At 41.2% G+C, this 13052-nt stretch overlaps 1 protein-coding gene across 1 annotated transcript; it reads right to left on the reverse strand.

Annotated features, from left to right (window-relative positions):
* Positions 1-625: 625 nt before the first annotated feature.
* On the reverse strand, positions 626-10423 carry LOC139035008 (uncharacterized). The gene is made up of 3 exons (XM_070467106.1): positions 10354-10423; positions 9681-10268; positions 626-3685 (listed from the first exon to the last, which is right to left on the reverse strand). The coding sequence occupies exons 1-3, from the start codon at positions 10421-10423 to the stop codon at positions 3546-3548; spliced, it is 798 nt and encodes a 265-aa protein (XP_070323207.1). The 3' UTR covers positions 626-3545.
* Positions 10424-13052: the final 2629 nt, after the last annotated feature.

Consider the following 13052-nt stretch of genomic DNA (forward strand, 5'->3'; position numbering starts at 1 on the left):
CAATAGAAAATGCATCATTTTCCTTCAGGTTAAGACCATATGTTTCTTTGATAACCAGGCAAAAACTGTTATAGTGTGGCTGGGAAGTTCTGATTCATCTACTGTATTCACCAGACATTGTACCTTCAGATGTCCATTTATTTCAGCCTCTACAAAATTTTGTTAATGGAAAAAATTCCAATTCCCTAGAAGACTGTAAAAGGCACCTGGAACAGTTCTTTCCTCAAATAGATAAAAAGTTTTGGAAAGACAGAATTATGAAGTTGCCTGAAAAATGGAAGAAAGTAGTGAAACAAAATGGTGAATATGTTGTTCAACAAAGTTCTTGGTGAAAATGAAAAATCTGTCTTTTATTTTTACTTAAAAAAAACAAAGGAAATTTTTGGCTAATCCAAGAGGTAAACAGTTTCCCATTATTTCTTTGCTGTTTTCTGTCATAGGTTTGGGGACTCATTATAAAAGTGATGATCTTAAAGAGTTAATGCAGTATAGGTGCTGGCAGTTAAGGGAGAGAACATTTAGGCCAAGAGGAGAAGCCTTTTTCATTGTCTGACTTCAAAAGGGCAAAACCCCCTACTGCTGTGTGCATGGGTATTCCTTATTGATTTTTAACAACACTATATACTCCAAGTTTAGATCTTTATTTGTTACTTGCATGTGGTTTTATGTTTTTTGCCGAGAAAAATTTTATTAAAAAAAAGTATGTGATTGAGCAAAGACCACCATCATGTCCTGACTACCATGACACATGATGGGATGTTGCTCCAGGACCTTACTTCTGATGTGTAAGTCCCCCCATCCATTAGACAATTGGTTTCTGTTGCTGACTCGGTTCTTTCTTTGATCTGGAAGCTAGGCAAGCACACGTCTTGTAGGCCTGCAGGGTACAGCCCAACACATGGCTGAGCAACCAGAAGATGTAGGAAGCTCCCATCATCACTGAGATGCTGGGAAATACACAATGGGGAATGGACAGTTTCCAGGGCTGTCCACTAGCATGTGGGGCCTGAACATTACAGCTGTAATCCCAGGGTGACTGCCCACTAAATTTAGAGCCCAAAAGTTCCAGGGATGATCCCAAAAGTTGGTGGGGGGAATCCCAGGTTGGCCATCTACTAGTATGAGGAGCTCTGGGGTGGCTGTCTTTGATTAACGGGGGCTGCAAAGAGATCTAGAGAACAATGACCTCTAACGTCTCTGCTATTATATCCAAATGAGACTTTTGTGATTGATTAAGCTAGCTTTCTAGAAGAAATTGGTATTTCTCTTGTGCCTTTGAGATGTAAATGATCTACCTGACCCTTGTGGAACATTAATTTTCTCTGTTCTCTAAGAATAAAGGAGAAAAAAGAGCTTTTAGGTAAACTCTACAGAAATAATTATGTTTGGGGAATGTCTATCTAAATAGTCTCTCCAGATTTTGGTAACCTGAAACTAAAGTTGAAAGAAGAGAATTCAGGGGTCATTTCAAATAAGATAAAATATTGGAATATTAATTGCTGAGCAGGTCTTAGTTTATCTGCCTTTGCCAGGAGAGGAGAGGAAGACTAAGGCATTGAGTTTTCCAATCAGGAAATGCACAATTATTTGTTTCATGGTTTTTTGTCAGGGATTAAGGTTTTTAAGGGGTAAGATTATCATCAGTCATAATACCATTATTGTAAACAGGTTGCTTTTTTGATTATATTATAAGTAGGTGCTTAGTGAAAGTCGCTGAGTTGTGTCTGACTCTTTGCAATTCCATGGACAGAATTCTCCAGGTCAAAATACTGGAGTGGGTAGCCCTTCCCTTCTCCAGGGTATCTTCCCAATCCAGGGATCAAACCCAGGTCTCCAGCATTGCAGGTTGATTCTTTACCAGCTGAGTGCTTATCCCTGTGTTTTTAAGTCTTTTGTCTTTTACAGAGAGTTATTGTTTCACTCTGATACTGTCTACAAAAGGGCTTCATCTTCAAGATTTATAGGAAAGATCTTTTGACAATAACAGGCCTCAGATAAATTTCAGATATATTGCTAAACTGAGTAAGAACTTAAAGAATCGTAATAGAAGACCAGATGGCTTCATAAAAAGTTAACAAAAGGATTGGTTACTGAGTGAGCTGGTGATTATGGTTATGTTAGGTAGTGAGGCATTAACAGCAAGGAAGTAACAGTGGCAAAAAGACAAGAGAGGAGTAGCCAAGGTATGCCCCAACCATGTGGGGACCCTCCCCTGACCCCGCCCAGAACTGGTGAAGCTATCTATGATCAGGTGGTGGACAATTTATCCTGATAAAGTGGGAACACAGTAACAAGAGAAAACTTCCCGGGCTACATATGCCCAGAGAGACTGGCAAACATATAACCTCTAGAAAACCCAAACTCATTATACCAAAATTATAATAAAATCTCCATGTGGTTTTGTCCTCCCCCAGGGGGGCTTTTCTTAGGGAATAAAGGGTAAAGGCAAGCACAACAATGAACTTGTTACAAAACTCAGGACTGTTCAGTTCAGTTCAGTTCAGTTCAGTTTAGTTGCTCAGTTGTGTCCAACTCTGCAACCCCATGTACTGCAGCACACCAGGCCTCCCTGTCCATCACCAACTCCTGGAGCTTGCCCAAACTCATGTACATTGAGTTGGTGATGCCATCCAACCATCTCATCCCCTGTCGCCCCCTCTCCTCCTGCCTTCAATCTTTCCCAGCATCAGGGTCTTTTCAAATGAGTCAGCTCTTCGCATCAGGTGGCCAAAGTACTGGTGCTTCAGCTTCATCATCAGTCCTTCCAATGAATATTCAGGACCGATTTCCTTTAGGATGGACTGGTTGGATCTCTTTGCTGTCCAAGAAACTCTCAACAGTCTTTTCCAACACCACAGTTCAAAAGCATCAATTCTTTTGCACTCAGCTTTCTTTATAGTCCAACTCTCACATCCATACATGACTACTAGAAAAAAACACAGCGTTGACTAGATGGACCTTTGTTAGCAAAGTAATGTCTCTGCTTTGTAGTATGCTGTCTAGGTTGGTCATAGCTCTTCTTCTAAGGAGGAAGCGTCTTTTAATTTCATGGCTGCAATCACCATCTGCAGTGATTTTGGAGCCCCCCCCAAAATAAAGCCTGTCACTGTTTCCATTAAGTTTCCCCATCTATCTGCCATGAAGTGATGAGACCAGGTGCCATGATCTTAGTTTTCTGAATGTTGAGTTTTAAGCCAATTTTTTCACTCTCCTCTTTCATCAAGAGGCTTTTTAGTTCTTCACTTTCTGCCATAAGGGTGGTGTCATCTGTATATCTGAGGTTATTGATATTTCTCCCAGCAATCTTGATTCCAGCTTGTGCTTCATCCAGCCCAGCATTTCTCATGATGTACTCTGAATATACCTTAAATAAGCAGGGTGACAATATATAGCCTTGACATACTTTCCCCTATTTGGAACCAGTCTGTTGTTCCATGTCCAGTTCTAACTGTTGCTTCTTGACCTACATACAGATTTCCCAGGAGGCAGGTCAGGTGGTCTGGTCCTGGTTCCCTGGTCCTGGTCTGGTCTGGTTCCCATCTCTTTCAGAATTTTCCACAGTTTGCTGTGATCCACACAGTCAAAGGCTTTGGCATAGTCAATAAAGCAGAAGTAGATGTTTTTCTGGAACTCTCTTGCTTTTTTGATGATCCAACGCATGTTAATCCAACAATAATCTCCTGGACTGTTAATCAAATATTAATTAGTTAATATTCGCCAGGACTGTTAATCAAACAATAATCCCCTGCCACTAACCCATAATCACACCTCACCTCCTTGCAGAACAGTTCTTTATGAACACCCCAAAGCCTGTACAGGAACTCTGGTTTCACTTTGAAGAAAGAGCCCACTCTCCCTCTCAGAGTATAACTATACTTTAAGAAACGTTGCTTTGTGCTTGAGCCTGAAGTGCTAGTCTGCAATTCTTTGCTAGCTTTCTCAAGGACCAAGGCTTCTGGTTTGGGTCTTCTGTTGACTTCCTCTGTTGAAGCTTTTGGACACAAGCAGACCAACCCAGTAAAAGTGATAATTTTTACGGGCTTTGTGTGCAGTGTTACTGGTTCTGTTCTGTGTTTTCCAGATATAGGGAAGCACTTCCCCTCAAGTCGTTATGATTTATAGCAATTTGATAAACTACACCTGAGGGTAGAATTGAAGCATTTTCCTTTTCTCTCTGCCTAGTCCCTCCAGAAATCAGAGACTTGGGTCCTGAGAAGTCTTACCAGAACAGAGAAGACTGTCTCATAGTATGTGCAAGATCTCAATATTTGGGGGGCTTTTAGAAGAGAAAAATCCACCAAGACAGAGTCTGACAGCAGGGCTTTGGCATAGCTTTCCTGGCCTTGCAAGGCCCTTTGGAAATTCAGTCTGATACTCCTGAAGCATTGTCCCTCAGCCAATTTGGAGGAGCCTATTTGGTAAACTGACCAGACTTGTTTCGCAAACAAATTAGTTTTGATTTGGCTCTGTTTGGTGGAAATGAGGATAATGTTAGAGAAAACAGTATTATGTTTCAGTGGATGTTAAATTCTAGTTCTGTTAACTGAAGTCTGTATTTACACAAGTTATTGTGTTTGCCATACTTTTACCCTGATGTTCTGAAGAAGGAAATGGCAACCCACTCCAGTATTCTTGCCTGGAGAATCCCATGGACGGAGGAGCCTGGTGGGCTACAGTCCACGGGGTTGTAAAGAGTCAGATATGACTGAGCGACTTCACTTTCATTTTTCTGGATGGAAAAAGAATTATCTACTGAAATTGTCCCAGCTAAAACTACTCATGAAATGTGACACTGCTTGCTTTAGGCCTGCTGCTAAATAAAAGTATATGCACAATGGTTGTGTGACAATTGGATATTAGTGATAAAAGGTATAGCCTATACACTATTTCCCTATTAACATACCTCTGAGTATGTTTCAGACATACACCGTACATCTGCTTTGCCCATGGAGAAAGGGAATGCATTCAAAAGTCAAAGTGGAGTAGCTGTGGTTCAGAAATCCAAGGTAAGACTAGGTGTCCATTGGTATACATGATTTTAGACATGTTCTTATATTACTGAAAACTTGAGTTTTCTGACCTGTATTTCAGAACAGGACAAAAACCACAGGCGGGTGTGGTATTATCTCTGAATGTGGTTACTGCTTGTACTGCAGTCTCCCCTGTGTTTACCTGATAGATGTCTTACGTCCTTAGTCTGATACAGGAAATCTGAGGACCGAGCAGCAACAATGGCCTCACTGCAATCTGTCTAATTTCTCGGTCTATGGTGAGATGCAGCTGTCATCCTCCTTTGGACTGCCATGAAAAAACAACCTGGCTAATGTGATTATTTGGGGACTACTGACAATAGGGGAAAAGGACTCACCATCTTCTGGTCCCATACACCAATACATCAGAAGGAATCTAACTGTTGGTAAATATTACTGTATAACTGACTGATCATGAATCCCTTGGGCTATGCTGTGTGGAGTGGAATAGGCTAGCTTTTGGACACACAAGTCCATCTACTGGGATTAACTGTTTTTTGTTTGGAAAGACCTAATGAGTCCACCCCTAATGGTAATCAACATAACATGGGGTGGCAGACCTGTACTGTGACTGCAGACTCAGCCAAGAGAATGTTTCTTTTAGAGCCAGGGTCCACCCCTCCCCAAAGGGGTGGCTCTGGCTTTGTGAAAATGAGGAGTGGCCTGTCTGTATTCTATCTGTGGTATCTGGTTGCAGTGCCGTCCACATACCTGACCCCAGGGATATAGAGGAAGGGGGCAGACCAAGATTGTAAAAGTCATCCAGGGTATATAGGGTATGTAGTGTATGGTCAGGCCACTCAAGATGGCTATTCTCTTGCTTTCTGTACATCACGTGCCTAACCAGGGCCTGTATCGCCTACAACCTACTCATATGACTGAACTTCCTACTTTCTTGCTCCAGGCCTCAATTGATGATGGTTTATCAAAGGGGCAGTGAGCCTACTGCCTCTGTGCTGCTTTCCCTGAAACTAAAGAGCCTACATGATGTCAAATTCCTTAAAACTGGTAGTCTCCCCACTCCCTGGGGAGAAAAGAGCACTGCTGTGTCCTGTCCTGCCATAGGCCACACATGTTAGGATTTCACTCCTGGAGCTTGCTTCAGACATGTAAGCTCCTCTGTCCATTAAACCACTGAAGTGTCTCTGTTGCTGACTCCAAGTATTTTCTTCAGTCTTGAGGCTGGGCAAGAACAGACATTGGCCTGTGGGTACAGCCCAACAACACTACTATATATAAAAGTGATAACTAATAAGGACCTATGGTATAGCACAGGGAACTCTACTCAATATTCTGTATGGCCTATATGGGAAAATAATCTAAAACATATATATATGGATATGCAGATGATTCACTTTGCTGCATACCTGAAACTAGCACAGCATTGTAAATCAACTACACTCGAATAAATTTTTTTTTAAAATGTGGTTAAGCTGCTTTCTCTTTCCTTTTTTTTTTTTTGTTAAGTCTTCTGGATTTAGTATCTAGGTGAGAAAGTCTTCACTAAAATAGTAAATAGTCCTAAAATGTACCCATGTTCATTGCCTCCATCTTCTTCACTATTGGTCTAGGTGAGTGCCCCAAAGCACACCCCACCCGCAAGAATGCAGCCAGGCCTTGCCCTTTATATTCTGGCAACACTGAAAGGCTTAAGCCTTTCCCGCCTTCACCAGGCAACACCTCATCTGCATGACTACTCACACTACCTCCCCTTAATTAGAACATAATTCCTTTCTCTCCCTCACTCTTCCCGGTTAGACCCACATATTCTTAAAGATCGACTCAAGTGTCACTTTTCTCCAGGAAGACCGTCTCACCCTCCAACATCTTCAGGTCTTACTCTGTATCCCATAATACTATGTGCTTAGTAATCCATTTCACATTTGTCTCTCCCATATGACTGTGAATTGCTTGCCATAGAGAATAACCCCTTGGTCAACCTTCTGAGTCCTTCATACAGTAACTGGAGTACAACAGGAGATCAAGAGATATTTGACAACTAAATGAATAAATGAACAAAAAGAAGAGTTTATAGGATAACCATAATTACAGCTTGAACAGAAGTTAGAATTTCACTCAAACCCATAATAGGCAATTAAGACAGTAAGCAGTTTCAATCCTATATAAGTCTGAAAGCAAATCCCAGTTTCATATATCTATAGTGCTCACGTTCTCCCTTAATACAATTTTCTTCTGAAATACTGTGTAAGAATTGGAGCTTGGATCCATCAGAACTTCAGTGGATCTATTATCATATCTCTTACCGGAAAAAGATTGCTTATGCTTTACACTTAATTATGAAAACTGTTTTATTCTCCTCCTAACTAAAGTCCCAAAAATGTTTCTAGAAAAACCTAGATAAATTCAATTTATCAAAGACACAAAAGGTGGTTTTAACATCTTTTAAAAAGTACAGTGAAGATTCTGAAGTATATCCATTGGAAGAATTATTATTATATTAGAAATATAAGACATTTTAGAAAATAAAGATCTATTCTACTAATAGAAAGTCAGACTTTTATATATTCAAAAAAAATTTTAAACCAAAATGAATATAGTATCTTTGAGTTTAGTGACACTAATCATGATCTACATTACAGTGGTCAACCTTTTTTCCTGGCCTCAGTGTCTATATCTCCAGGGCTCTAAAAAATAATTTCACCTTAAATACAAAGGTGAAGCAATATTATTATTAGCATACAATTACCTTGGGCTTGACACATAGGAAAACTACTTTTGAAGATGTATATATAACATATATACATCTATTCATACATATACAGAGTATACAGATATAAACATGGCACGCTACAAGCCATGGAGTTGCAAAAAGTCAGACACAACTTAGCAACTAAACAACAAAATACACACAGATGATACACACAGACACATGTTCATTTAAATTTCAAAAACCAACTTTATCAGGTAGGTGCCACTGTTTCTCTTTCTTAATCAAAGAGAAAAATGAGGTGCAGAATGTTTCAGGATCTTGTTTCAGGATACACCACTGAAACCTAGCAGAAGTGTGATGTGAATCCAGGCACCTTGACTCCAGGATATGTTCACTGACACCCCCATGCTCCTCAGCTTCTCATTCCTGGGAGTGTATGAATTATAGACACTGAAATCTGGGGCCAAATTTGGGCCCCACACCTTAATTGTGAAGTTTTTATTCACAATAAGAATTTGGCTATTTCATTCATGAAGCTGGACCACATGCAGATTAATTTTCTGTAAAGTGAAATTCTTAAATTTCATATTACTGTGAGGATAAAATTAAAAAGTATGTGTGTGTAAACTTTCCAGCATAGTGCCCAGGGCACAGAAAGTGGTTAATAAATGTTAGTTCCCTTCTCTTTGGTTGTCCTTCAGAAACCTTAAACATCACAAGGCAAATCCCAAAGTACTTGCTGCTCTTTCCACATGCCTTGATGCTGTAAGAAATTAACATGTAGCCAATAACCTCAGTATACTCTCTGTTCTTTCTCTTTCTCAGTCAGATCCACATTCTGATCTATCACCTAGTATTTCTCAGATCTTTCACCTTCCCTGTCCTCCAACCTCCATGACAAGACTATCTTAATGTGATCTCTTAGAAACTCTCACCTACGGTATTAAAATGTTCCCAAGCTGTTATCTCTTCTATGCTCCCTCTACTTCCCAGCTTACCTGTGGCTGCCTCAGTTACTGAATCCCTAAATCACAGATTTGAACCAAGTCATTCTGAGGCTTAATGTCCCGTCACCGTTTCTACACGGACAACAGGTTAAGTTCAAACACTAGCTTACCAAGTCTGATTTCATTCTGCCTTAGCAAACTTAGCTCCCAACATTCTCTACACTTACAGTAACATTAAATGCCTATTCACTCTTCTAACACAAAGTGATGGCTCGATTCCCTGTCCTTTGCACACACTATCCTCCTCAACTTAAAGGCCACAGAAACTTCTGATACTATCTGACAGATTGTTGGGAGATAGTAGATAAGTTAGCGATAGCTTTCTCAACTACATACATCCAGCTGTTCAAACATTCTCTCACACTTTGTGTCTAGTGTCCTTTAGGAAGGAAATTGTCTAAATACTGGTAACAGAAGCTCAGACTGGTAATAGAGATGAGATGCCAGGTTTCCCAGTTTAACAGGGTATCTATCAGATTCGAAATAATACATTGTCCCTGCAATCCACAAAGGTAGATAAAAGCCTGTAATGGCCTCATAAATCAATGCTTTAGACATGTCATATTCTGCTCAAACCACATTTTTACTAATGCTAACATTCGGTGTACACTGGTTAAGAATCAAAGGCCTTGAATATATTCCACAAACCTCACTGGATATAGAAGCCCTGAAAACTGTTGGAGAAAATATTTTGACTGACTTCAGCCACATACCGCTAAATCCGGGATGCAGAGACTACACTTGAAGACAAAAAGGAGACCTGGCTCAACTGCATTAGAATTATGCACCATTCAACTCAGAACCGGTGTCCTTCTCTAAGCTATAATCCCAACGGATCTTTGGTTTACAAAGCCACACAAAACTAAAGCTCTCAGTATACAATGAGACAGTAAGGAGAGCTGTAGAGTTGTGCGTGCTACGCAACGAGCAATGTAAGGAAAAGTATCAGAGATAGAAGCACTCATAACTTACCATTTTTTAAGGAGGATGCCACCAGCCAGGGCTTAGTCTGATGGGTGGTGTTCAGGGCTTCCCAGGAGACAAACAGGGCAGAGTTGGAGCCCCCAGAATGTGCTCTGTGGCTTCGGATACAGGCGGGAAGTGCAGGTTCACATGGAGCGGGGAAGAAGAGGATGGCCTGCGGCACACTGAGCCTGGGGCGACTCTGGAAAACTATGGATTGTGGCGGTAGTCTTTCTGGCTGAGACCCTTCTTTCCAGAAGCCCATTCTCGCAAGATCTCGGGAGTTCTGTCGGGGCTGGGGGTTGCGGGGGTGGGCCAGGGACCCAGCCAAGTGTCGGGGGCCTGCCTCTTGTCCAGAGTCTGTGCCGCGGCCCACACCCACCGCGGCGAACTGAGCATGCTCAGACCTCTGAAGCCTATTGCAGTCCAGAAGGCAGGCAGGAGGCCCCGGCGTGGTGATGCGGGATCCGCGTGCCAGCTTCTGGAATCCTCGTGCCGGCTTCCGGGGCCCCAATCTGTCCTCTGCTAAAGTCCATGTCAAAATATACTGTTTCCTTATCCTCAGAACCAAGTTATTTCTTCTGGCAGTAGGGGTGCCTGAAATTCATCCTGGGAACTTTTCCCTGAAGAACAGCCTCAGAATGTAGCTCTCCGTATTCTGACCCGGCCCAACTGCCATCACCTGTGATGAGGGAACTGGCCTCTCCTCCAAACCTCTCCATCAGGAAACGTTCTCCTCTTTTGAACACCATGGGGGATGCCACTGAAGCCTAGTCCAGGAGGATAGAGTGTAAGTTTTCCAGAAAGGCAAACAAGGCACAGTTGGAGTAGTGGCTTTGGGTATGTTGGGGAATAAGTGCAGGTCCAGGTGGAGAGACAGGGAGAGGATGGACTGGGATGCATTGAGTTTGAGGGGCGACTTTTACAACCCTCACTTACAGTGAAGGACTGCCAATGGAATATGATTCGCCAACACAAAGATACCAACTACCCAAGTGAAAATGAGCCCTCCAGAACAGACTCAGTGGATGAGTACCCATGGTGCTCAACGGTCTAAGGGTGTAAGACCTGAGAACACAAAAGTGCCACTCAGGGCTAGATGCCTGCATGTAAGCGACACTTCAAGAGGTTAGGACACCTCATCCTTCACCTGTCCACCTGTTGAAAAATGAAAAATTTCTGTTCAAGGATGAGAAGATGGGGTGGACAAAGGTCAGATGATTTCTTAAAAGATAAATGCAATGAAAGAAAAGGGGCCATTGCTCTGAAGACTTAGAAGAAAAGCATAATGCTGAAAATAGAGTTCTTCAAAAGAACTGATTTTGAAAGATGCTTAAACATGCATAGTCCATATATAACAAAAGGGAATGACTTGCTAAGATAGCAGAGAGGCAAAAGGATCTGGCAGCACTTAGAAAAATGCCTCAAAAATTCTCAACCACAATATGTAATTAAAGCTCATTGATATGGCTAAGAAAGTGGAAGAGTCACCACAAATTGTCAAGTGAGTCCTGTGGAAGAAAATTTTGGGGAACCCTCTCACAATGTAAAAGTGAAGATATTAAAATGAATAAGAATAGGATGCATATAGAAACTGATAAAGAGAGCTTGTCTAACAAATATAGAGGTTCTCAAGGAAAAAGTGAGAGAAATATAAACAGAATGAAGAATCAAATGTACCACCAAATAACCTTTCTGAACTTAAAAATACCTGAAACTACATTTCAAAAGATCTCACCAAATCAAAGGCAAAAGTAGTAGAGAACACATACATACCTACACTCCTTTGCTGTTAAGCACACTGATTAAAAAGCAAAAGCCTAAACTTGTAAAAAAAAAAAATAAGTAAGTAAAGCTACATGTTTTTATGAGAAAATTATTAAAACAAACTGACAGCTAATTGGAAAACTTAAAGGAGCAAAACACTTCCAGGTAAAAATATGCTGAAAGAAAACTGGAATAATTATATCAAAGCAATAAAATGGAGACAAAAAAGATGATGGAGAAGATAAATGAAACTAAGATCCCATTCTTTGGTGGTACTAATGGTAAAGAACCTGCCTGCCGATGCTGGAGATGTTAGAGACACAGGTTCTATCCTTGGGTCACAAAGATCCCCTGGAGAAGGGCATGGCAACTGACTCCATTACTCTTGCCTGGAGAATCCCATGGACAGAGGAGTCTGGCGGGTTATGGTTCATAGGATCACAAAGAGCTGGACAAGACTGTAGGGCTTCACTCGTGGCTCAGATGGTAAAGAATTCTGCCTGCAGTGCAGGAGATCCAGGTTCGATCTCTGGATTGGGAAGATACCCTGGAGAAGGGAATGGCAACCCATTTCCAGTATTCTTGCCTGGAGAATTCCATGAACAGAAGAGCCTGATGGGCTACAGTCTATAGGGTCCCAAAGAGTCAGAAACGACTGGGTGACTAGCACATTCATTTTCAAGATGACAGTGTTTTACAAAAGTTTATCTTTTCTTTTGTAAATCATGTTCTTAGCATATGAAACCTATTTCCTCATGCAAGTAAAAGAAAGTTAAAAATAGATCAGATAAATCACTGATCAGATTTGAAATCACATCACAAAACTGGTCTGAGAGGAGAGTTGCTACTACCTACAATTATGCTACTTTCACCCACACAGGCAGAAAAGGAGATCCCTCGCAGTTTCTTCCTTTGTAGATACACTTCTGATTCAAAATCTCACATGGGAAAAACTCCCCTTTATAATTTGATGCCACCTGGATGAGGAGTTGGGCAAGAGAAAAGATCTAAAACACTAAGCTTTTAAGCAAGCCAAAAGACATTGAGATTTTAAAGACACTAATTAAAATATAAGTTATTTTACTAGATTAAGTTTAGTTATTCATCTATATCCAGCATGTGTGTGTGTGACAGGAAGATTTTTTCAGTGTATTTCTTCTCATTGTTCAGTCCCTAGATGGTGTGTGCCTCTCTGTGACCCTGTGGACTGCAGCGTGCGAGGCTTCCCTGTTCTTCACTATCTCCTGGAGTTTGCTCAAATTCATGATCTTTGAGTTGGTGATGCTATCTAACCATTTCATCCTATGTTGACTCCTTCTCCTCCTGCCCTCAATCTTTCCCAGCATCAGGGTCTTTTCCAGTGAGTCAGCTCTTTGTATCAGGTGGCCAAAGGATTGGAGCTTTAGCTTCAGCATCCATCCATCCAATGAATATTCAGGGTTGATTTCCTTTAGGATTGACTCATTTGATCTCCTTGCAGTCCAAGAAACTCTCAAGAGTCTTCTGCAGCACCACAGTTTGAAAGCTTCTTCACTGTATAAATTCTGTCAAAGCAATCTATCTTATTTTTGCACAGTGCAGATTGGAGTACAATCCAAGGGACTAGGACTTGGC

Source organism: Odocoileus virginianus, chromosome 5 (assembly GCF_023699985.2).
Source record: "Odocoileus virginianus isolate 20LAN1187 ecotype Illinois chromosome 5, Ovbor_1.2, whole genome shotgun sequence".
NCBI lineage: Eukaryota > Metazoa > Chordata > Mammalia > Artiodactyla > Cervidae > Odocoileus > Odocoileus virginianus.